The 26,312-nt window shown below is 42.1% G+C and overlaps 1 protein-coding gene across 2 annotated transcripts in view; it reads left to right on the top strand.

The window, feature by feature from the left end:
- The window catches only part of LOC122554081 (rab GTPase-activating protein 1-like), a 496,968-nt gene that overhangs the window by 147,350 nt on the left and 323,306 nt on the right, over nucleotides 1–26,312 (top strand). For both annotated transcript variants that reach the window (XM_087990933.1, XM_087990934.1), the window contains exon 11: nucleotides 10,930–11,098. In XM_087990933.1, coding sequence (XP_087847059.1) covers nucleotides 10,930–11,098 — 169 coding nt within the window. The remainder of the gene's footprint in view (nucleotides 1–10,929; nucleotides 11,099–26,312) is intronic.

Genomic DNA, 26,312 nt, shown 5'->3' with positions numbered 1-26,312 from the left:
TGTTTACTTAATGTTAGATTTGAAGATTACTCTTAGAATTTCAGTGTGTACTACAAAACTTCTGATTCGATATGTGGATGTACCTACTAGAGGAGGTGCAAACTTGACCTACTCTTGGGAAATAAGGCAGGGCAGGTGACTGAGGTGTCAGTTGGGGGAGCACTTTGGGGCCAGCGACCATAATTCTTTTAGTTTTAAAATAATGATGGAAAAGGATAGATTGGATCTAAAAGTTAAAATTCCAAATTGGAAGAAGGCAAGAATTTTCAAAAGCTGAATTGGGGTAGATGTTCGCATGCAAAGGGACGGCTGGAAAATGGGAAGCCTTCAAAAATGAGAACGAGAGTCCAGAGACAGTATATTCCTGTGAGTGAAAGGAAAAGCTGATAGGTGTAGGGAAAGCTAGATGACTAGAGAAATTGAGCTTTTGGTTAAGAAAAAGAAGGAAACACATGTCAGATATGGACAGAAGAGATCGAGTGAATCCTTAGAGTATAAAGGCAATAGGAGTACGCTTAAGAGGGAAATTAGGATGGCAAAAAGGGGACATGAGATAGCTTTAGCAAATAGGGTCAAGGAGAATCCAAAGGGATTTTATAAATACATTAAGGACAAAAGGGTAACATGGGCGAGCATAGAGCCCTCAAAGGTCAACAAGAAACTCCATGTCCAACTTTTTCACACAGGGTGGTGCGTGTATGGAATGAACTGTCTGAGGAAATGGTGGAGGCTGGTACAATTACAGCATTTAAAAGGCAACTGGGTTGTTATATGAAGGAAGGGTTCAGAGGGTTATGGGCCAAGTGTTAGCAAATGGGACTAGATTAGGTTAGGATAACTGGTCCACATGGAAGAGTTGGATCGGAGGGTTTGTTTCCATGCTGTACATCCCTACAACTCTAATTTTCTTTCCAACTTGTGATTTTAATTCGATATAGCTAGTCTTCATGCACTGGATAAAAGGAATCTTTCTAGGGATATCTTCCTTTGGTCAACTTCGGGGATTTTTATTCTGTGGGAATCTTGTATGACTCAAATTTCAGTGGCACACCATTGATACAAGCTTAATCTCAATGTCTTGACTTTGAGAGTCCACTAGGAGCTAGTAACTCTGTAATTGTCATCAAATGTAAGCTCAATTCCTTAACCAAAAGGGAATTAAATACAGTAAGGATTACTCAATTAATTTTCTTCTCCATCAGCTGAACATTTAAAAAAAACACCGTGGAGAGGGACATCCGGCCGTTGAGGTCAGGGATAGATATTTGATTACTCTAGGTTAAGTCGGCATAAGGAGAGAGGAAGTGTTGGGTATTCGAAAAGGCATTAAGGTGGACAAGTCCCCAGGACTGGATGGGATCTATCCCAGGTTACTGAGGGAAGGGAGAGAGGCAATAGCTGAGGCTTTAACAGATAGCTTTGCAGCATCCTTGAAAACGGGGGAGGTCCCAGAGGACTGGAGAATTGCTAATGTTGTCACCTTGTTTAAGAAGGGTACCTAGGATAATCAATTACAGACCTGTGAGCCTGATGTCAGTGATAGGGAAGCTACTTCAGAAGATACTAAGGGATAGGATATATACTCATTTGAAGGAAAATGGGCTTATCAGTGCTAGGCAGCAGCATGGTTTTGGGAAAGTCATGTCTTACAAATGTAACAAAATTATTTGAAGATGTGACAAAGTTGATTAAAGAGGGAAGGGATGTAAGTGTCATATACATGGACTTTAGTAAGGCATTTGATAAGGTTCCCCATGGTAGGCTGATGAAGAAGGTGAAGTTGCATGGAGTCCAGGTTGTTTGAGCTAGATGGATAGAGGACTGGTTGGGATCAACACATAGAGAGTAGTAGGGGAAGGGAGCTTCTCAAAATGGAGACCTCTGACCAGTGGTGTCCTATAGGGATCCATGCTGGGACCACTGTTATTTGTGATATACATAAATGATCTGGAGGAAGCTGTAGGTTGCCTCATTAGCAAGTTTGCAGGTTACACTAAGATTGATGGAGTAGCAGATATTGAAGGGGACAGTCAGAGAATACAGCAGAATGTAGATAGATTGGAAAGTTGGGCAGAGAAATGGCGGGTGGAGTTCAATCCCAACAAATGCAAGGTGTTGCATTTTGGAAGATGCAATTCCAGAGTGAACTATACTTTAAATGGAAAAGTCCTGGGGAAAATTGATGTACAGAGAGATCTGGGTGTTCATGTCCATTGTACCCTTAAGGTGGCAACGCAGGTCAGTAGAGTTGTCAAGAAGGCTTATGGCATGCTTTCTTTCATTGGATAGGGTATTGAGTACAAGAGTTGGCAGGCCATGTTACAATTGTATAAGACTTTGGTTTGGACACATTTGGAATACTGCATACAGTTCTGGTCGCCACATTTACCAAAAGGATGTGGATGCTTTGGAGAGGGTGCAGAGGAGGTTCACCAGGATGTTGCCTGGTATGGAGGGCACTACCTCTGAACAGAGGTTGAGTAGATTAGGATTATTTTCATTGGAAAGGAGGCAGTTGAGGGGGGAACCTGATTGAGGCCTACAAAAGCATGAAGGGTGTAGATAGATTGCATAGCAAGAAACTTTTTCCCCAGAGTGGGGGACTCAATTACTTGGGGTCACGAATTCAAAGTGAGAGGGGAAAAGTTTCAAGCAGATGTACGTGGAGACTTCTTTACGCAGAGGATGATGTGTGCCTGGAATGCGTTGCCAGCGGAGATGGTAGGGGTGGGAATGATAGCGTCATCTAAGAAATATCTAGACAGATACATGAATGGACAGGAAGCAAAGGGATACAGATCCTTAGAAAATAGGTGGCAGATTTAGATAGAGGATATGGATTGGCACAGGCTTGGAGGGCTGAAGGGCCTGATCCTGCACTGTAATGTTCTTTGACTCTCAGGGCAACTCCTTCCCGTCTGTATAGCACTGCTCCAACACCTCTGCTAGGTCTGTCCTGCCATTGGGACAGATCATACCCAGCGATGGTGATGGTATCATTCTGAGTATGACTGTCGAGCTGTTACTCTCAGATGTTAATGAGGAGGACCCTTGCTGGGCCTAGGTTGCTTGGGCGGTCTGTTCTGGTTTCATTCTTGTTTTTAGACTTTTTAGCAATTGAGTCCAATTGACTAGCTTGCTTAGCTATTTCCGAAACCATTTCAGAATCAGTCGCATTGCTGTGAGTTACATATAGGCAAAAGTAAGGGTGGCAGTTTTCCTTCTCTTAAAGAATGTTAATAAAGAAGTTTATTTTTACAATGGTTGACAGTAGTTTTGAGGTAATCATTGGACCATCTTTTAAATCCAGATTTATTCACTGGTGTCAATACCACTAGCTGCTCTGGTCGGATTTGAACTCATATCCCCAGAGCCTTGATCTCTTATTCTTAGTTTACTACTATTTCTTAACTGCATTAATGACCTTAGCACAGGACAGAAGAAGCACTTACTGTGTTTATTCCAATGAAACACTTGATATATTCAATTCAGGTTCCAGCTGGAGGAGGTCCCCTTCATTTTAAATTGTGAATAAGCAAAATTACCGATATGGTTTTGTCAGAACAGTCTATCCCGATAGTCTTGCGAGAGTCTACTTTTATTTGCTTCAAATTTCCAAAAGGGCTTTACTGCATGACTGTCAATTTATGTTTCATATTGATTGAGTAAATATTGAGGAACTGCGTAACAGTCCTAGCTGTTGTGATTGACGTTGTTAAATTGGAAGAAACATCCAGCAAACGTATTGAAAAATGTTTCTTCTACAAAGGAATAAAATGTAAATGGAGACTTTTATTGGTTCAGACATTATCTACTGTGTATATTTCTATTCTTGTCAAATTTAACCTTTGCAGAGATGATAGCAAATCATAAATATTTTATTCTCCTGGATGAACTACGGATCATTCGGGAGGCTGAGGGGGTAATTGAGAGGAGTTACTGGGAGTTGGTCACTCCTAAGGTTCAGGACAAAGATAGATGGGTTTCAAGGTAAAAACAATGACTGCAGATGCTGGAAACCAGATTCTGGATCAGTGGTGCTGGAAGAGCACAGCAGTTCAGGCAGCATCCGAGGAGCTTCAGCAAAATCGACATTTCGGGCAAAAGCCCTTCATCAGGAACCTCGGATGCTGCCTGAACTGCTGTGCTCTTCCAGCACCACTGATCCAGAATCTAGATGGGTTACAGTTAGGGGGAGGAAAGGGGACAGACAGACAGTGCAGAGATCCCCTGTGGACATTCCCCTCAGCAATAAGTGTGCCATTTTGGATACTGCTGGGGGGGATGACCTACCAGAGGAAAGCCATAGCAGTCAGTTCTCTGGCACTGAGCCTGACACTATGGCAAAGAAGGAAAGGGGGCAGAATAGAAAAGTACTCGTGGTAGGGGACTCGATAGTTAGGGGAATCGACAGGAGATTTTGTGGTCAGGATCGGGATTCCCGGAAGGTATGTTGCCTCCCTGGTGCCAGGGTCCGGGACGTCTCCGATCAGGTGTATAAGGTTCTAAAAGGGGAGGGCGAACAGCCAGAAATCGTGTTACATATTGGCACTAATGATATAGCCAGGAAAAGGATCGAAGATATAAAAAGTGATTTCAGGGAGTTAGGATGGAAGCTGCAAAGCAGGACGAACAGAGTATGTTCTCTAGTTTACTACTGGTGCCACAAGATAGCGAGGCAAGGAACAGAGAGCGGGCGCAGCTTAACACATGGCTGAGCAGCTTGTGTCGGAGGGAGGGCTTCAGATATGTAGATAATTGGGATGCCTTCTGGGGAAGGTGGGACCTGTACAAGAAGGACGGGTTGCATCTGAACTGGAAGGGGACCGATGTCCTGGGTGGAAGGTTTGCTCGAGTAGTTTGAGAGGGTTTAAACTAGTATGGCAGGAGATGTGGAAACCTGAGCTGTATACCGGAGGTGAGAGTTGATGCAGATGAGGCAATAGCAAGAGGTAGACCAGCTAGTGGGAAGGATTTTCCTGGGAAGGAACCAAGGAAGGTATCAGTTAAAGTGTGTTTGCTTTAATGCAAGGAGTATCAGAAATAAAAGTGATGAACTTAGAGCATGGATCAGTACCTGGTGCTATGATGTTGTGGCCATAACAAAGACATGGGTTTCTTAGGGGCAGGAATGGTTGCTGGATGTTCCAGGGTTTAGAGCATTTAGAAAGAATAGGGAGGGGGAAAGAGGAGGGGGTGTAGCACTACTAATCAGAGAGAGTATCACAGCTACAGAAGCTTCCATTGTCGAGGAAGATCTCCCTACCGAGTCAGTATGGGTGGAAATTAGGAACTTTATTGCTGGAACAGCACAGCAGGTCAGGCAGCATCCAGGGAACAGGAGATTCGACGTTTCGGGCACAGGCCCTTCTTCAGGAATAAGGGCCGAAACGTCGAATCTCCTGTTCCCTGGATGCTGCCTGACCTGCTGTGCTGTTCCAGCAATAAAGTTTCAACTTTGATCTCCAGCATCTGCAGTCCTCACTTTCTCCTGGAAATTAGGAACAGCAAGGGAGCAGTCACCTCATTAGGGGTTTACTACAGGCCCCCCAATAGCAGTAGGAAGATGGAAGAAAGCATAGGTCAGCAGATTTTGGAAAAGTATGGACGTAGTAGGGTTGTTGTAATGGGTGACTTTAACTTTCCCAATATTGATTGGAACCTCCTTCGAGCAGAAGATTTGAATGGAGCTGTTTTTGTAAGGTGTGTTCAGGAGGGTTTCCTAACTCAGTACGTTGACAGGCCGACGAGAGGAGAGACCATTCTAGACTTAGTGCTCGGAAACAAACCGGGGCAGGTATCAGATCTTGTGGTGGGAGAGCATTTTGGTGACAATGACCACAACTGCCTCACATTCTACATAGCTATGGAGAAGGAAAGGATTAGGCAAAATGGAAGGATATTTAACTGGGGAAGAGGAAACTATGATGCGATTAGACATGAGTTAGGAAGCATGGACTGGGAGCAATTGTTCCATAGTAAAGGCACTATAGACATGTGGAGACTGTTTAAGGAACAGTTGTTGCAAGTGATGAATAAATATGTCCCTCTGAGACAGGCAAGAAGTGGTAAGATAAAGGAACCTTGGATGACGAGAGCGGTGGAGCTTCTCGTCAAAAGGAAAAAGGTAGTTTACGTAAGGTGGAGGAAGCTAGGGTCAAGCTCAGCTCTAGAGGATTACAGGCAGGCGAGGAAGGAGCTCAAAAATGGTCTGAGGAGAGCCAGGAGGGGGCACGAGAAAGGCTTGGCAGAACGGATTAGGGAGAACACAAAGGCATTTTACACTTATGTGAGGAATAAGAGAATGGTCAAAGAAAGAATAGGGCTGATCAGGGATAGCATAGGGAATTTGTGTGTGGAGTCTAAGGAGTAGGGGAAGCCCTAAATGAGTTTTTTGCTTCTGTCTTTACGAAAGAAACAAACTTTATAGTGAATGAAACCTTTGAAGAGCAGGTGGGCATGCTGAAATGGATAGAGATAGAGGAAGCTGATGTGCTGAAAATTTTGTCAAACATTAAGATTGACAAGTCGCCAGGCCCGGACCAGATTTGTCCTCGGGTGCTTTGGGAAACGAGAAATGCAATTGCTTCGCCACTTGCGAAGATCTTTGCATCCTCGCTCTCCACTGGAGTCGTACCTGAGGACTGGAGAGAGGCAAATGTAATTCCTCTCTTCAAGTAAGGAAGTAGGGAAATCCCCGGCAATTACAGACCAGTAAGTCTCACGTCTGTCGTCTGCAAGGTGTTAGAAAGGATTCTGAGGGATAGGATTTATGACCATCTGGAAGAGCATGGCTTGGTTTAATGCAGTCAACACGGCTTTGTAAGGGGCAGGTCATGCCTCACAAACCTTATCGAGTTCTTTGAGGACGTGACTAGAAAAGTTGATGAGGGTCGAGCTATGGATCTGGTGTATATGGACTTCAGCAAGGCATTTGATAAGGTTGCCCATGGTAGGCTCATTCAGAAGGTCAGGAGGAATGGGATAAAGGGGAACTTCGCTGTCTGGATACAGAATTGGCTGGCCAACAGAAGACAGCGAGTGGTAGTAGAAGGAAAATATTCTGCCTGGAAGTCTGTGGTAAGTAGTGTTCCACAGGGCTCTGTCCTTGGGCCTCTACTGTTTGTAATTTTTATTAATGACTTGGATGAGGGGATTGAAGGATGGGTCAGCAAGTTTGCAGATGACACAAAGGTTGGAGGTGTCATTGACAGCATAGAGGGCTGTCGTAGGCTGCAGCGAGACATTGACAGGATGTGGAGATGGGCTGAGAGGTGGCAGACGGAGTTCAACCTGGATAAATGTGAGGTGATGCATTTTGGAAGGTCGAATTTGAAAGCTGAGTACAGGATTAAGGATAGGATTCTTGGCAGTGTGGTGGAACAGAGGGATCTTGGTGTGCAGGTACATAGATCCCTTAAAATGGCCACCCAAGTGGACAGAGTTGTTAAGAAAGCATATAGTGTTTTGGCTTTCATTAACAGGTCGTGAGATCTTGTTGCAGCTCTATAAAACTTTGGTTAGACCGCACTTGGAATACTGCGTCCAGTTCTGGTCGCCCTATTATAGGAAAGATGTGGATGCTTTGGAGAGGGTTCAGAGGAGGTTTACCAGGATGCTGCCTGGACTGGAGGGCTTATCTTATAAGGAGAGGTTGACTGAGCTCGGACTTTTTTCATTGGAGAAAAGGAGGAGGAGAGGGGACCTAATTGAGGTATACAAGATAATGAGAGGCATAGATAGAGTCGATAGCCAGAGACTATTTCCCAGGGCAGAAATGACAAACACGAGGGGTCATAGTTTTAAGCTGGTTGGAGGAAAGTATAGAGGGGATGTCAGAGTTGGGTTCTTTACACAGAAAGTTGTGAGAACATGGAATGCGTTGCCAGCAGCAGTTATGGAGGCAGGGTCATTGGGGACATTTAAGAGACTCCTGGACATGCATATGGTCACAGAAATTTGAGGGTGCATACATGAGGATCAGTGGTCGGCACAACATCGTGGGCTGAAGGGCCTATTCTATGCTGTACTGTTCTACGTTCTATGTTCTATAAAGCAAGTTGTGCAGTGGCAGGAAGTTTTGATAACATTGACCCATTGATTATTCGCTTAAGACTTTGAAATTTGAAGATATCCATTTTTTAAAAATGCCCTCATGAAATTTCTGTTTCATTTTGAGCAATTACCATCTTTGTTCATCAAAATATTTCAATTGAAGTCTGCTATTCTAACTGCCCTACCAGAAACTATTGTAACATAATTTGGCTCACTCAAGAACGAGTATAATGTCTCAATTAATCACACAGTAAATAAACTGGTCTAGATATTCATAAACTTGTGGACATGCGAGCTTCGAGTCGGAAGTGAAAATACGTCCTGCTTGGACCTAACCACTGAGCCATTGTGCCATCCCATCAGCTTCTTTTTCATAAGATGTTATAGGATAATCTCAAATACTGCTCTTAATAGTCATCTTCCTTGCTCTCCTTTATGAATCAGCACTTTCCCACTGTAAATAAATGAACTCAGATAGGTATAGTAAGAAACTGTAATTATCTTGGTGTATAACATTATTCAACTTGCTGCTTTTCTTATCTTCCTTGTGTCATGACTTGAAAGTCTACTCTGTTTATTTGTATTAAGAGAGAAATGGTTGGGCATAGCAGGTTCAGCCACATGTGTGGAGAGAGAAACAGAGTTCACAGTGTTTCAGGCTTTCATAAGAATTGCGAAGCATGAGAAAAGCTTTTGAGGAGAATGAAATGGAAAGGGTGTGGAAATAAAAAGGGAAGGTCTGGGATAAGATGGAAGAAACGACAAAATAATTAAGTGGCATAGTTAAAGAGAATGCTAATGGAGCAGGAATATTTGGCAAAGTAATGAACAACTGCCATCCAAATTCAAAGTTAAGACCAAAAATGCAAAGAAAATGAGACAAAGTGGTGTGGTGTGAGTAGAGATTATGATCTGAAAGCATTAAACTCCATGCTGAATCAGAAGCTGCAAGTTGTAAAATGAAAGAAGAGGTATTGTTCCTCCAGCTCGCGTTGAGCTTCTTTGGAATGCTGCAGCAGGCCAACAGCATAGAGGCAGACAGCATGGAAACAAACCCTTCGATCCAACTTGTCCATGCCAACCAAATTTTCCAAATTAAACTAGTATCACTTGTCTATGTTTGGCCCATGTCCGTCTGAATCTTTCCTATTCATGTACCTGTTCAAATCTCTTTTGAATGTTATAACTGCACCTGCATCCACTACTTCCTCTGGCAGTTCAGTCCATATATGAGCACCTCATGTATGAAAAGTGTTCTCCTCACATGCCCTTTAAACCTTTCTCCTCTCATCTTGAAAATATGTCCCCACTGTAGGGATAAGAGTTTTGCTATTCATTTTACCTATATCCCTCATGATTTTATAAATCTTTGTAATCCTCTCTGAACTGCCTCGAAAACGCTTGCACCCCTCTTAAATGAAGTGACCAATCCCACCCTAGTCTCACCAGTGCATTGCATAGAGGATACAGAGCATTCCTACTTTTGTATTCAAATCCCGTCACGATAAATGATAACGTTATATTAGCTTTCCTAAAGACTTGTAGGACCTGCATGATTCCTTTTGAATTAATGCTGGGAATAATGTGTGCAGTTCTAGCACTGCAGGAAGGGTGGGATTGCACTGTATGGGACGCAGAGGAGATTTACCAGGATGGAGCATTTCCGCGACAAAATAGACTGGATAAACTCGGGTCGTTTCCTGGGGGGAGAGATTGGGGAAGAGGGGGCACCTGATAGCGGTGTATAAGATTATGAGGAAAGATTGAACAGGGTGAGCTTTTATCTGCGAAAGTTTAGAAAAAGAAGAGGTGACTTGATTGAAACAGAAAATCTTCAAGGGTGTTAATAAGGTGGGGGTGGGGAGGATGTTTCTTCTTGTGGGAGAATCTAGAGCAAGTGATCACGGTTTAAAAATAAGGGGTTGTCCATTCAAACAAAGTCTTTTTTTCCAAAGGTTCGTAAGTGATACCAAATGCCTTCTCCACTATCCTATCTACCTGCGACACTTGCTTTCAAGGAGTTATGAACCTGCACTCCAGGGTCTCTTTGTTCAGCACCTTACCATTAAGTGTATGAGATTAGATTCCCTCCAGTATGGAAACTGCCTTTCAGCCCAACAAATCCACACCAACCCTCCGCAGAGTAACCCACCCAGACACATTTCCCTCTGACTATGGGCAATTTAGCATAGCAAATTCACCTGACCTGCACATCTTTGGACTGGGAGAATGTGCAAACTTGTCACAGACAGTCACCCGAGGTTGGAATCGAACCCAGGTTGCTGGCGCTGTGAGGCATCGGTGCTAACCACCGAGCCACCGTGCTGACCTAAAAAGTCCTGCTAAGATTTGCTTTCCCAAAATGCAGCACCTCTGATCCCGAAAAGATGGTGGAAGCTGACTTCTTGAGTATTTTTAAGCCAAAGTACGTAGATTCTTGTTAAATAAGGGAGTGAAAGGTTATCCAGGGAGTTGGAATATAGATTTGAGGTCACAATCAGATCCTTTATGATCTTATTGAAGGGCAGAGCAGGATCGAGGGGCTGACCAGCTGAAGCCTCCTCCTGATTCATATATTTGTAAAAATCATGATGCAAATTTATTATGTGTTCCTTGGTGCAGTGCCAGAAGTGAAAGTACACAGTAAGATTCATGCAAGTGCGATAGAGACCAGATAGTGTTTTTGTCAATGTTGTGTTGTACTATGATTTAATATCATAAGGCTGCTAATTCTGGTATTTTTAGTGCCACAAGCTATTCACTGTCCTGATCGCTGTGATTATTGTTGCATTTTACTTGCTCCATTTATTTCCAGGCCTCAAAAATGGTTCATTTTGGTCCAAAAGCACAAGAGATTTTTTCTTTCTTTTGCAGTCGGAAGGCAAAGATCACGCAGGTATTAGTGACACGATGTATGAAGTGGTGTCCTTGCAAAAGCAGTCTGAGAGAGATGGAACTGCTCCTGCTGCAACCGGCTTTATGCTGTACCATGGGAGGCAAGCCAGTGTGACCCTCTCCCCCCAGGATGATAAGGATGATGAAGGTACGTGACAAGGTTTAGAAAAACACACTGTTCCTGAACAGAACTCCAGTCAAACTCGTTTATTTCAACAAAATCATTACACAAGCCATTAAACAGCGGATACGCATTCACGTGCTATATTTTCATGTGGATGCTGCTGGAGACTATTGAAAGTTAGAAATCCCTGCCCTTTCACTCAGAATTTAACCTGTAAAAAAAAATGCAGCTTTCATTCTAGATATCATATTGTCTTCGAGCAGTGTTGACTAATACTTTAGCCATGAACTATACGTGGATAACTGTGTCTCTAATCTTTAAATATAAGAATAAGTACCAGATGTAATGTTTGATTGCATGATCTCTACATTTGCATGATATGTGCTTGTGAAATTAATGCTTGTGCGTATGTTGGCAGTATAATGGGAGGAAAAGCACAGGGTTTGTTTCCTTCACTTGTTGTGATTGCTTTACGTCTTTGGTTACTGACTTGCACTAGATGTTTGTTAAATTACTCTAGCTGGCCGGTTGACCAAGTTGAGGTGTTTTTTTTTAACGTTGAATGAGAGCTATGAGCGCTGTTGATCAGAAAGGTGTCAGGGATTGCTTTATGGAATCACCATTTATTGGAATGGGTATCCAGTGGTGGTTCACTGCAAGCTGCTCCCATGACAGTACAGGCCAGGTTAAAAAAAAGCCAAACTATCTGTACCCATAGCAGAAAGGTCAGGTTGTTGCAGGAGCAACAGTGTTGCACAGTCCCATGTTGTTGTAATAAATATTCCACCACCTTTTTAATCTTTCTTCATGGCCATCTGAAAGAAGACTTCAAACGTGTTCCACTTCAAATGTCGACTGAAAAGAGCCCTTAACTGGGCCAGGCAAATGATCTCCTCCTTTCCCAGCTTTCAGCATTTCAATAATTTTGAAATTGATCTTTGCTCCCTAAATCATTCTTGCACTTGGTTCTACTCCAAGAACAATACAGTAATAACTAATACAGTGCTGTTCAATTGATGCAAAGATTTAATCTGGGAATTATTTTTATCTTCATTGGTCTAATCAATGTAGGCACTCATGGTGATCAGTTCAGTGAATCACACTCCAGTTTAGAAACCCTGAGTAAACTCCTGTACAGTTTTTGTTGTCCCTTTATCCAGATGATTATAGTAACTGAATTTCAATTAGCCTAATTAACTCAGGAGATTGTGCTGATGTTTTTGGTGTATCACACTCCACATCAGAAAGATTGGTAGGCTCCACCAAAAAACATGCTTCATAAAGAATAAAATTAAAATTATATGAAAAAAAGAGCCTGAGACGACTTCTGATGTCTGAGCCATCATTTCTTGTTCAGCCATGATGACTAATAGATTATCTGCTCGTTATCATATTGTGTCTGTGGGAGCTGGCTGTGTGCACCAGTTAATAACTGCATTGTTATAACAGTGGCTTCTTTTATAAAGCATGAAATGGCTGCAAAGCTTCTTCAGGGAACATCTTGAGATTACAGAGGTTGTTATAGAATTGCAAGATCTTTCTTTTCCTTCCTTTCATCCTTAATAATTCCTTTCAAAATACTTCTGATTGTAATGGGCAGCTTAATCTCTTGGTAATATCGTCAGGGCAAACCTTTTTGAAAGGATACCTCCATTGTGGACCAACTGAGATCGGTGTCCTCATGTGGGTCATTCAATAAAATGTCTTTTAGCTACACAAAGCACAAGTGAGAAAATATTACGACTTACATTTAATCAGTTTGACACTTGCATATGCTAAGGTGCACTTGAGTCACAGTGAGTGCAACAACCTTTCTGATCTTGGGACTTCTCGAGGTTCTTCCTAGTCTGTTATTTTTAACACGTTAATTAAGTAGTCATTCTGGTATGGAATTGGAATCCTCCGATGATACAGACATGATAAGCCCTCAGTGTGATGAGCAGATCCAAGCATATGAGCCGTTTCATTGTGCACAATCTTGTTACCTGTTCAATTATGCATTACCTTAGGTTTATCTTGATTAAAAATCCATCTGCCATTCCTGTGCCCATCTGCTAAATTAGTCCACATGAATATCAATTTAGTCTCCTTACCTGGTCACATTCTTTACAGCTCATTATAAAATCATTCCTCTGTGGAATTCTGCTGTTTCCTGTACCATAGGCAAGAGCTATTTTTATCGGGAATAATGAATCAGCATCTGAATATCATTGTTGGGAGAACCAAAGTTACTAGCGTGTTGGCAAATTGTACTTCAAAATAAAGTTATTGATTGCATAATACCATGCTGAAATCTTGTATTAGAACAATTTTCCTTTATGCAAACAAAACAGAATTTGACAGAGGAATGTCTTTTTTGCTGTAGGCTGCAACTTGTGGTAGGAAAAAGCGAGTTTTTGATATTAGTGATGTGAATAGTTTATGGGAATTGTGTCTTGTGAGTCTGGTCAATGCTCCATTGTTGAGGGATTTGCATTGAATTGTAGTATAAATTTAACAAATCCCAAGTTTATGGATGGCAGTCGGATTTGAGAGTGCGATAAGGAAGGATCAAGCTCTCTTGTCAAAAGGCAAGGTTAGGATTGGGGACTGATGCATACAAAATGGACTCAATAAGTTAAGGCCAGAGTTTTGCTTGAGACCAAGTCAAACTAACAGAACAAGGAAAAATAAGTTAGTGAAAAGTGGATTGAAAACTTTCTTCACACAGGTAAATAAATGATTGGAATGATCTATCAGAAGAGGAGGGAAATTATACATGTAAAAGAGGTTCCATTATGTAATTGAACAATAGGTTGGGTAACAGGGAGATACAATGGAATGAACTTTATAAGCAAAGGACTTGTAAAATTGTTAGTCTTTTCAGATGTTGTTGTAAAATCTCAGATAGTGCAAACCCCTCCACCACTTCTGGCTTCTCAAAAGGGCTCTTACAGTCAGCAGCGAACTCTGTTTTAAAATTACGTCACTATTTTAGGATAGAGATGAGGGGAACTTGTTTCTGTGTGATGTTGGAGCAGCCTGCTTCAGAAGGCAGTGCAGTAAAGGTAATATTTGTTTCTTTGGCTAGGGAATAGATGTGGATGTAGAATTTGAAAAATAAACAGATCAACCTTGAGCCTTTTGAATGGAGGTGCAGGCTCAATGGGCTGTCTAGCCTACTTCTGTTAATTTGTGCATATGCTGCAAATCAAGAAATGCAACATGCTTCCATAGCCTTTACAACATGCTGCAATTTCTTGTAAGTTACAGTCTACTACTTAACTCATGATGAGAATGAAAGCCAGTCTATTCTGAGATTTCTTGCTGGCTTTTTGGTTTTTTGATCACAAAAATCCCTGACTTAATCTCCAGAGCATAGTTGTTCAGCAAAGCAATTTACAAGCAAGAACAATTTTTCTTGCTATTATTACTCAGCCTCTTTCAATAGACTTGGGAAGTGCAATGCATATTCATTTACATGGAAATTCAAGTAGCAAGAACATGCTGACTCTGATCTGTCACTGCCGGAGTGGATGGAATGTACTCAGTACGCTGTAGCCACTGGTGCATATCTGCAATGTCACCAGCAGTTCTTCAAAAAGAGAATTATCTTTGGAACTTAGATCTTCCCACTCTCCACAACCTTGTGCCCTACCCCTGCCAGCTTGCAGTGCCGTTCTCTCACATTACTGTCGACAGACAGTGGACTTTCTCTTTTTGCAAACCAGTAACATTGGGAATTCCAACTACACTGGTAGCACATTCACATCAACCATGGCAATCCAATTCTGCTTGAACCTCAACTCCAATTTATTATTTGAATGTTCATCTTTCATTTAAGACCTCCAATGTGATCGAGGAGGGAGTTCCAATTGCTATGGCCAACCTCCCAACTTAAGTATTTAAACACATGCATATGCTTGCTCTTTCCCAACTCTCATCAGCCCTTAAAAACAGTCACCTCTGTTTGCTAACCTGCATGAATGCCTGTTTTAGCAGTGCCTTGATTTAGAATTCTTAGTGTTCATATCTCCTCATGTCCTTTTTCTTTTCTGTAAACTGCATTGGCCTTACAACCTTAGGTTGTAAATCTCTTCCAGTCAAAACCAAGGAAATTATAATGTGGACAAAGCTAGTAGAAAAATTGAACACGTAGTTTGTTCACAAAAGGGTCCAATGAGAGGGAGGACTTGAAGGAAATCAAGTACCAGTAAGAAAATAATAGCATTACAATCATTGAACCCCCACTATCATCAACTTTGGTGATTACTGTAGACCAGCAACTGAAGTGGACTGATCACACAAATACTTGGGTTACAAGAGCAGGTTAAAAGCTAGGAATTGTGCAACAAGTACCTCACCTCCTGATTCCCCAAAGCCTGTTTACCATCAACACAGCACAAGAGAGAAGCATGATGAAATTTTTTTCCACTTGCCTAGATGAATGCCACTCCAGCAATACTCAAAAAGCTGGACACTGTGCAGGATTATAACAGCCTATAAGGCTGGCCTTTATATCTGGAGGACTGGAGTGTAAGGATGCAGAAGTTATGCTGCACCTGTACAAAACCCTGGTTAGACCCCACTTGGAGTAAACAGAGCAGATCTGGGCACCACACCTTGGGAAAGGATATATTGGTCTTGGTGGGAATGCAACATAGATTTACAAGAAGGAACCTGATTATGAGAAGAGGTTATGTCAATTAGGTCAGTTTTCTCTAGAATTTAAAAGGTTAAAGAAGAATCTAATCAAGGTCTTTGAGATATTCACAGGGTAGATAAAGATAAAATATTTTCAGTGGCCGGGGATTCTAGAACTGGGGGCAGTGTCTGAGAATTAGGACCAGACCATTCAAGTGAGAGGTTAGGAAGCACGTGTACACAGAAAGGGTGGTAGGTGTTTAGAATCCTCCGCACAAATGGTAGTGAATGCTGAATCAATTGTTAATTTTAAATCTGAGATAGATTTTCTTTTAAACAAAGGCATTCATGGAAATGGGCCACAAGCAGGTATATGGAAGGAGTTAGGCCATTGATCAGCCATGATCTCATTGAATGGTGGAACAGCCTTGAGGGCTGAATGGCCTACTCCTGTTCCTATATTCCTGTTCCATTCACCAGTCTCAGCATGAACTCCTTTTACTAATGTACAGTGACATCATCTGCAGGATGGACTATAGCACCTCACCAAGACTCCTTCAATAGCACTTCCCAAATCCGTTACCCTTGCCACCTTGAAAGACAAAGCACCTTGAAAGATGCACAGCAACACCAACTGCAAATTCCTCTCCAAACCATTCAACAACCTGATTTAGAAACAGATTGCTGAGACTTCAGTTTCAAAATCCTGCAACTCCCTCTTTAACAGCATTGTGGATCTCCCTACACCACATGGACTGCAGTGGTTCAGAAAGTCACCTCACCACCACCTTCTCCAAGGCAATTATGGATGGTCAGTGTATGCTGGACGAGCCAGCGACACTCCCATCCCATGAACAACTAAAATTCTAAGCTTTCAACTGCCTAGTAGCTAGCAACTCTTTGTGTAAACTGAGATAGAGAGCCATGCATTTATGGGCAGCAAGCTAAGACTGTGGAGAAGATTGATTTGGTGAGTTATGTCATCATTTTGTTGTTGAGAATACTAGGCCTTAAAGCAAAGTATGAACATAATTCGTCTCTTGAAATGGTTGTGTCTGCTCTGTAAGTTTAACTGGCCAGGGGAGAAACCACTTAGAAACCCTGAAAGATTGTTTGAATCTCTAATCCACGACCTTGGGAAAAGTTAATGAATTTTTTAAAAGGGAGAGAAATTTGTTTGCATGAGCTATGGTGCAGTCTGGCCAAGTGAATCAAACTGATGAATTATCCATCAGAACCTCCAGTGTGGATGTTTTGGGTGGTAACATTTATGAATTGAGGAATTTGCTGAGATCTCATCCTGATGAGAGTGACAGGATAACCCACAGTAACTCAGCCACTGTAGTTCATTTAACATTCTCTTGCCATGATGACTGGAAATCATTTCCCACTGTTCCCTGAGTTGCCACAAATATGAAGATTTAATGAGACTACCAAAAATCTCAGTTTACCTCTGAACCGAAGAGGACGGCATGGTGGCTCAGTGGTTAGCACTGCTGCCTCACAGTACCAGGGGCCCAGGTTTGATTCCCACCTCAGGGCGACTATCTGGATGGAGTTTGTGCATTCCCTCAGTGTCTGCATGGGTTTCTCCCATGTACTCCGGTTTCCTCCCACAGTCACAAAGCTGTGTGGACGAGGTGGATTGGCCATGCTGAGTAGCACATAGTGTTCAAGGATATGCAGGCTCGGTGGATTAGCCATGGGAAACGCAGGGCTACAGGGTTAGGGCGGAGGGTCTGAACGTGATACTCTTCAGTATCGGTATGGATGCATGGCCAGCTTCCACACTGTAGGGATTCTATGATTGCTATCGGAATAAAAGCAAACCTCAGCAGGTTCCTTCTGTAACAATTTATTGTAATACTCTTAACTTTAAGAACAGTAAGAGAACAGGATTTCTAATTTATGTAACTTACCCCTTTTAAAAATTCTCTCATGATCAATATAGTTCTGTTTCACTAGTCCAGAAGCAGTCCAGAATCTCAAAGTCCAGAAATGCAGTCCTCAGTTCTTCCATGTTGTCTCATTGATATCTGCATAGCCATAATGAATTTATAGTTCAATGGTTGCTTGATTGGTCCCAAGGTCAGTCTTGTTATCCTTGGGATTTAGTTTTTGTTTGGTATCTCCAAATGTAGTTTTTCTGCTCTTCAAACAGGAATTGGAGGAAGCAACTTTGAGCAAGGGCAGAGAGATTAATGCAGCTCCTTGCTGGACGTCTCCTTGCTTCTCTCTTCATGCTTCACAGAGTCTATGATAAACTGCGGCTTGTCAAGTCAGAGGCTTGTTGTTTTGCTGAGCTCCCCTGAACCCATAACAAATGATTCCACTTTGTCTGTTCTTGATGTCGCCAAGAAAAGTGACATTGTTCCATGTGCACCAGCCAGCTTCCCTTGTTTTCCCAAAGTTGCAAACAATTCCTTGAACTTGGTATCCTTTTAAAAGCAATGTCCATTTTTCTCATTTTTAGTCCATAGTCCAGAAGAGAAAAGATATGGCCTTTAATGCTCTAAGCAAATTAGGGATAGGAAAAGTGAACAGCAGCAGAAGTAGAAAAGGCTTTTGTGATGCTTATTGATTGCTACATCCGTGAATCTGTTAGATAATGTCTTTGAAAGAGAGGTTTTGGTGGAGTGTTAAAGTTAAGACTGTGTGTGTAGATTGAGAAATTCTGACAATTAAGTTAGAATGGGATACACATAAATGCTGAATGAGGTTTTTCTTTCTCAAGCCCATGCTATTTTACAGCTCTTGAATGCTCAGAAACCCCTAACTTTGTTTCAACAGGCATTCGTGTGCAATTCCTTTACTTTCTTGTCAACATGAATTCCAGTGATTGCTGGCAATTACTGAAGTAGTCTGTCAAAAACAACTATTGAATACTCATTGGAATCTGACAGTCCTTATTTTCAGCTCAGTTGCGAAACTCCAGGAACAAATGTAAATACTTTGAGGCTCACACCGACCCTGATATAAAGAACATACTTTTTCTTTTGCAGTGGAAGCTTGTGATGGAAAACATGAGCCCTGTAATTGATACCATATGCCATTGGGATTGGAACATGTTTACCCACATCAGTTTTCCAACATATTTGGGATTGATGGAATATCGTTTTGAAAGTCTTTCTTCAGAGGCAATGGACAGGGTGGCAACCCAAAGTGATCCGGAGCATCCCATCTATTGAGTCTACAAGTAGACAAACTATCCCCATGACAGCGCATCCTGTCTATCACTTCCTGAAAGGCAAAATTCTCATCTCCGTGAATTCCTATTGAATTGCTGCATTTGACTCTGGCACGAGCAGAAGGTTTTTGGAGCGATGTCCTCTGTTACGTCATTCAACGTCAGAGGTTGTCCCGTTTGTGTGTCTTTCTCAAAGACTGAAAAGAAGGAAAGAACATCGGAACTGGTGTTAGCAGAATGCACACCTGCTGAAGATGGTTATTGTTTTGAATGTACTGCAACAGATTCAGTCAACAGCAGCAGCTTTACATTACTACCATGTGTCCTTGCATTGCTGAAATATTTGACGTATATCTCATGTTCAACTCCTCGTCCAGCTGCCTACTCTAAAAGCAGAAACAGAAGTATTATTGCATTATATAACAAAAATAAATATCTTATTGAGCAAGTTAACAAGTGGTTCATTTATAATATGAGGTTCTCAGTACTTCAGTGGGATTTTTTGCACATGGCAACGTAATGCACAGGAACTGCACAGTTCCAAACCTTGATATCAAGTGTGGTTCAGATTTGATAGAAGCAATTTTGAAAACTCTCAAGCAATAATTTTCACATAGGTAAGCATATTCAAACTGTGGCAAGATTTTGCCAAAAGTAATGCCGTCTGTTTTTAGCCAGTTAGAATTGGAAAGTCCTACCTAAAATTTGAATTAGATACATATATTAAAGGAGAGTCTTTTGGTGCAGTGATCATGTCCCAACCTCTGGGCCAGTTCAAGTCCCACCAACCTTGGAAATGTTGATTGGAAATAATTACTGTGCAAAGAACTTACAAACTTTATGGGCAGACTGGACAATTAAACCTGCCAGTGTTTTCATGGTGGTTGGATCATTGTGATTGGATATTTCTCACTTCTGTCCTCTCTCTTTCATTCCTTCTCCTTCCGCTCAATGTGCCATTTCTCCTCCCAGGCATCTGTCCTGCCCCATCTCTCAGCACACACCTATCCAGGAAATCCAACAGGCTGAAGGGAGGTGTGAAGGTCTGAATCCATCAGATCAGTGCCTTTACAGTACTCATTGTAATGCAGGAGGTGCTGGAATTTCCCTCCATTCTGGCATCTCAATTAATCTTCAAATTTGTGATGAAATGGGGACAATGACACTGGGCTAGTAATGCGTTTTGAGAAGATTCGTAGCTCAGGTTGAGGTTTTGGATGTAGGTTTGCTCGCTGAGCTGAAAGGTTCATTTCCAGACGTTTCGTTACCTTACTAGGTAACATCTTCAGTGGACCTTATTCGAAGCAATGCTGAAAATTCCTGCTTTCTATTTATATGTTTGGGTTTCTTTGGGTTGGTGAGGTCATTTCCTGTGGTGATGTTATTTCCTGTGGTGAAGTCACTTCGTGTTCCTTTTCTCAGGGGATGGTAGATGGAGTCTAACTCAATGTGTTTGTTGATAGAGTTCTAGTTGCAATGCCATGCTTCTAGGAATTCTCATGCGTGTCTTTGTTTGGCTTGTCCTAGGATGGATGTATTGTCCCAGTCGAAGTGATGTCCTTTCTCATCTGTATGTGAGGATACTAGTGAGAGAGCGTCATGTCTTTTTGTGGCTAGTTGGTGTTCATGTATCCTGGTGGATAGTTTTCTGCCTGTTTGTCCAAAGAAACCCAAACATATAAATAAAAAGCAGGAATTTTCAGCATTGCTTCGCATGAGGTCCACTGAAGATGTTGCCTAGTAAGGTAATGAAACGTCTGGAAGTGAACCTTTCAGCTCAGTAAGCAAACCTACATCCAAAACTGGACCAGTAATCCAGAACCAGGGTAATGTTCTGGGAATGTGGATTCAAATCTTACCCGTGGATTTGATGTTGAAATTCAGTAAAATCTGGAATTAACCTAATGATGACCTGTAACCACTGTCAGTGATTGTGAAAACCCCATCTGGTTCACTATTGTCCTTTAGGGAAGGAAATCTGCTGTCCTTAAGTGGTCTGGCCTACAAGTGACTCTGGACCCACAGCAATGTGGTTGACTGTCCTCTCAGCAATTAGGGATCAGCAATTGATCCTGGCCCAGCCAGCACCACCCACATCCCATGAAAGAATTAACAAAAATACTGCTTTCCTCATGCTGGAACAATTTGTCCATTTCACAGCCAGAGCAGTATGATGATCATCCCCCACTCCTAATGTTTGATTGCTGTTTGTGATTTGGAGTTGCAGGCCTAACCATCCCTCTGCCTTACCTGGCTGACTGGAACCAGTGAGCAGAGCACTCAGCCATCCTGGTGCTTTCTAGCCAATGAATCTCACCCCTGCTACCTTCCTACCTCCCTGTTGTTATCAGGCTGGCTGTCAATGAATTCTTTTGACTTTGAGCTCCTAGTGATGATGACTGCTGTGTTGAACCTGGCAAGCAGGAACCTGGAGAAAGTCAGAATTCAAAGATGGTGAGAAGCCAAAACACCCAAAAATATTATTTAAAAAATGAAGGTAAAGTGAGGTTAGAGCTGCTAACAGCAGAAAAGTGACTTTTAGGCATTTCCTTCTGTTAATCACGTTAATTTGGCCCATGTAGGCGTGAGGCTTTTGATAATGCAGCCATTACTTCATGAAGATTAGGTGTCTTTGAGTATTTGAATGAAAATGGATTAAGACAAAACATAATTGTTAAATTAGTTTGAGCGCTGAAATCACAGCAAATCAGAAGAATAGGATATCTGTTGGTGAATTACCCTGTTATTTTAGATGAATTGCTTCACAACTAACTTCCTCATGAACTTATGATTTAAATGGTAATTTCTACTTATTTCTTACCAAAAATAAGTCTTAGATATTTACATAAGATCGCTTAGACTGTATGGCACACAGATACTCCATTTGCCCCACCTAGACCATGTTGCACTGATGTAACACTTGAGCCTCCTCTCTCTAGCTATCATTATCTATCTCTTCCTTTTGTTTGTCTAGTTTCCCCATAAATATGTCTATGCTATTCAGTTCAAACGCTCCCTTTTTGCAGCAAGTTTCACGTTCTGATCACTGTCTGGGGAAAGATATTTCTTTTGAATTCCCTATTTATTTATTTACAGTCTTGTAATGATCTCTAAATATTCTCTCTGTAGCCATTCTATCAAAATGTCTGGTAGTTTTAAAAGCCTCCATTAGGCCACACCCCACCCTTTTCTTTTAATGGGTGCATGCGCATTTTGTCAATCCTTTCCTGATGTGCAAACGCACATATCTCTGGGATTATCCTTACAAACTTGATATTTCTTAACCGGAAAGAGCAAACAATAATTTTATTTCACAAAATGTGTAAAATCTTAATTAAACCAGGAACTGACCAGTTTGTCTGATGGGCTATTCAGGACAAAACAATTCATGCCAGATTACATTGCTAACTGAGAAAATATCTATGTATTGCAAGCATGCTTTACTTGAACAAATGGCAGAGAAAAGAAAGGATCTCTAATATGCAACTTCAGCGATATCCTTTCAGAAATCTCAAATACGTGCATTTATTCATAATTAGATAGATCAAAGACTGATGGTTTGCCACAAGTCTGGGTGGAAAAATATAGATAGAAAAACAAAATTCTAAAGATCAAATGTCCAGATCTCAGAGGTGGGTTAAATTGTCTTTCTCAGTTCCTTTTAATGTCAACAAGGTGAAGCACTGCTGTCTGTAAAACAGTGGTCATTCTCTACTTGTAGTTGATCCAGGGATCCTAGGTGTTTGCTAGAGTTCCTTCTTTTAAGTTTCTTGGTTATTTTTTGTGTCTTCACTCACTGATAGAAGAGCGAGAGAGAGATGTCTTCTGTTTGCTGACTGTGGATGTCTTTAGCTGCTCTGCACTTACAGAGCTGTAGCTGGACCAATCCAAGGATTGTCATCAGTCAGTTTTTGCTTAACTCAAAAGTGATAATCTCACTGCTTCAGTGTTACCTTGTACAACTAAAAATGTAAGCCACTTGATTTTTCCAAGTTTCAAAACTCGCCTGATATCTCAGCTGTGTAACAATCCAAAAGGTTTATTCATGCCCTTTTGTAATTTGTAGCAGTATTGCTGGTCTTGACCATCTTCCCAATTTGGTCTTTTCTTTCATGCGTGGAATATGCCTGTTTCCAGCTAAGCTGGCATTTATTGCTTTTACTTAATTTTCTTGGTGAAGGTGGTGGTGAGCTGCCTTCTTGAACTGTTGCAGTCCCTGTGATGTAGGTTGACCTACAATGCTGTTAGTGAGGAAATTCCCGGATTTTGATCCAATGATACTGAAGGACTGGTGATATACTTCCAAGTCAGGTGAGTGGCTTGGAGAGGAACTTGCAGGTGGTGGTATTCCCATGTAGCTGCTGCCCTTATTCTTCTAGATGGTAATGATTGTGGGTTTGGAAGGTATTATCGAAGGAGCTTTGGTGAATTTCTGCAGTACACTTCTGCGCTATGGCATCAGTGGTGGAGGGAGTGGATGCTTGTGGATGCAGTGCCAATCAGCAGACTGCTTTTGTCCTGGCTTGTGTTAATCTTCTTGACCATTTTTGGAGTTGTACTCGTCCAGGCAAATGCAGACTGTGATGGAGCACTCATGACTTTTGCCTTGTAGATGGTAGACAGGCTTTGGGGAGTTCATGGGTGAGTTGTTCCTGCAAGATTCCTAGCCTCTGTCCTACTCTTTCAGCCACAGTATTTATATGGCTAGTCACTTCAGTTTCTGGTCAATGGAGTTGATAGCAGGGGTACAGCAATGTTAATGTAAAAGGGTTCTCATTTGGAGAGTGGTGTGTATGTTACTTGCCATTTGAAGGCCTAAGCCTGAATATTGTTCAGATGTTGCTACTTTCAGACATGGAGTCACGAATGGTGCTGTATATTGTGCAGTCGTTGGTGAACATCCCCACTTCTGACCTTATGATGTAGGGAAGCAGCTGAAGATGATTGGACCTAGGACACTATCCTGAGCAACATCCTGCAGAGATCCACCTGGTACAATTGCAACATTAAGAGGCATTTGGATGGGTATATGAATAGGAAGGCTTTGGAGGGATATGGGCCAGGTGCTGGCAGGTGGGACTAGATTGGGTTGGGATATCTGGTCGGCATGGACGGGTTGGATTGAAGGGTCTGTTTCCATGCTGTACATCTCTATGACTCTAGGTCCTGGAGTTGAGAGAACTGACCTTCAACAACCATACCATCTTCCTTTATATGTGACAATGCTGTTCCTTTAATAAGGTTGTGTTGACATTGGATTTTTTTTTCAGAGCACTCGTAAAGACACCGGTTCCAGGGTGTCTAGTTTGGAGGGGTTTTAGAGTCAATTTGATAATAGCTAACAGATACTGCCTCAGGCAAAAAGCTTTCACATTTTAAAAAATCCCACTTGTACAGTGAAAGGGGAGTTGTCAGTTCTCCCAGCCCAGCTTTTCTCTGGCCTTGTTTGGTTTCTCGTCAGAGCAGCTTGTCAGTTTTTTTGAGGCTGCCGGTCAAAGAAGCAACTACATGGAAGAAGGTGTTTCATGCTGAATGCCTGGCATCTCTCCCTGCCCTGTAAGTCCCTGTGTTTGATTTTACCTTTTTTGCCAAGGGGTGTTCATGGGGATTGTTGCAGGAATTTGGAACAGCATCATTAAGTTGAGATAACCTTTTGGGTTTTCAGACAGGTTGTTATTCTATATTCCATCCGCTTTTGTTTGTGCATTACGCAATAATCTTGCAAATAAATTCTGTTTTGTCTAAAACTAAGTGGCTGTGCCAGTTGGATCATTCCTCCAGCATCCACTATATATCTGCTTAAAACAACGAGCAAAGTTAGGGTCCGGGCTATTTTGTTGAAGTGCTTTGTGGGGCTGTGGCCTGGTCCATAGCATGTGCCAGGTATGACTCCAACCAGCCAATAGTTTTAATTTGATTCTTATTAGTTATAGTTTTCCTAGGAATCCTTGATGCGACACTCACCCAGTGTGGCCTTCATCTCAAGTGTATTCACCTCCTTGGCTCTCCAAAGCCTGTCCACCGTCTACAAGGCATAAGTCAGGATTGCGATGGAATACTCCCTCTTGCCTGGGTCTGTGCAAATCATAGTCATAGAGATGTACAGCATGGAAACAAACCCTTCAGTCCAACCCGTCCATGCCAACCAGATATCCCAGCCCAATCTAGTCCCACCTGCTGGCACCCGGCCCATATCCCTCCAAACCCTTCCTATTCATATATCCATCCAGATGCCTTTTAAATGTTGCAATTGTACTAGCATCCACCACTTCCTCTGGCAGCTCATTCCATACACATTCCATACTGTGCTCTGTGTGAAAACGTTGCTCCTTAGGTCTTTTTTATATCTTTCCCCTCTCGCCCTAAACCTATGCCCTCTCGCTCTGGACTCCCCTACCCCAGGGAAAATACTTTGTCTATTTATCCTACCCATGCCCCTCATGATTTTATAAACCTCTATAAGGTCACTTCTCAGTCTCCAGCGCTGCAGGTAAAACAGCCCCAGCCTATTCAACCTCTCTCTATAGCTCAAATCCTCCAACCTTGGCAACATCCTTGTAAATCTTTTCTGAGCCTTTTCAAGTTTTACAACGTCTTTCTGATAGGAAGCAGACCAGAATTGCATGCAATATTCCAAAAGTGGCCTAACCAATGTCCTGTACAGCCACAACATGACCTCCCAACTCCTGTACTCAATACTCTGACCAATAAAAAGAAAGCATATCAAATGCTGTCATGGGCATTGGCACTAGTACCAGGGTATAAGGGAGCTGATCTGGTAGAACTGGTTTAACTTGAACACTTGAGCTTGATTCCATCCAGGGCAAAGCTGCCACTTGATTGGCATCCCCACCCACAACTCAAGCATTCTTGCCCTTCACCACCGACCCTCAGGTGTCAGCAATCTGTACCAGATACATGATGCACTTCAACTCAACAAGGTTTCTTGGACAACACTTTTCAAATCTGTGATCTCTACCATATGGATGGGCAAGGGCAGCAGATACATGGGAACATCATCCACCTGCAAGCTCCCTCCCAAGCCACTCTCCATCCTGACTTGGAAATATACTGCTGTTCATTCACTGTCACTCGGTCAAAATCCTGGAACTCCCTTCCTAACAACCCTGTGGGGCACCTTACCTCGCAGGACTCACCACCATCTTCTCAAAGACAACTGGGGTTGAGCAATAGATGCTGGCCAAACCAGTGACCCCATATCCCGTGGAAGAAGAAAATTAACTCGAGATAATAACTTTTTAGCATCTTATTTGGATGTGTTATGACAAACTTCCATGGCAAGTGGGACTTAGACTCCTCTGTTACAGGAACCAAGAGTCTAGGTTTTCTGATTGATGTTTTAAAGTCACATCTCTCATCATCTATTTATCTAATCAGTGAATAATGTTAATCAGCATTGTTCCACAG

The sequence above is a fragment of the Chiloscyllium plagiosum genome, unplaced genomic scaffold, assembly GCF_037043375.1.
Source record: "Chiloscyllium plagiosum isolate Xiang-an unplaced genomic scaffold, Cpla_swu_hap1 HiC_scaffold_9, whole genome shotgun sequence".
NCBI classification, from domain to species: domain Eukaryota; kingdom Metazoa; phylum Chordata; class Chondrichthyes; order Orectolobiformes; family Hemiscylliidae; genus Chiloscyllium; species Chiloscyllium plagiosum.
This window is presented reverse-complemented; position numbering and strand designations above follow the sequence as displayed.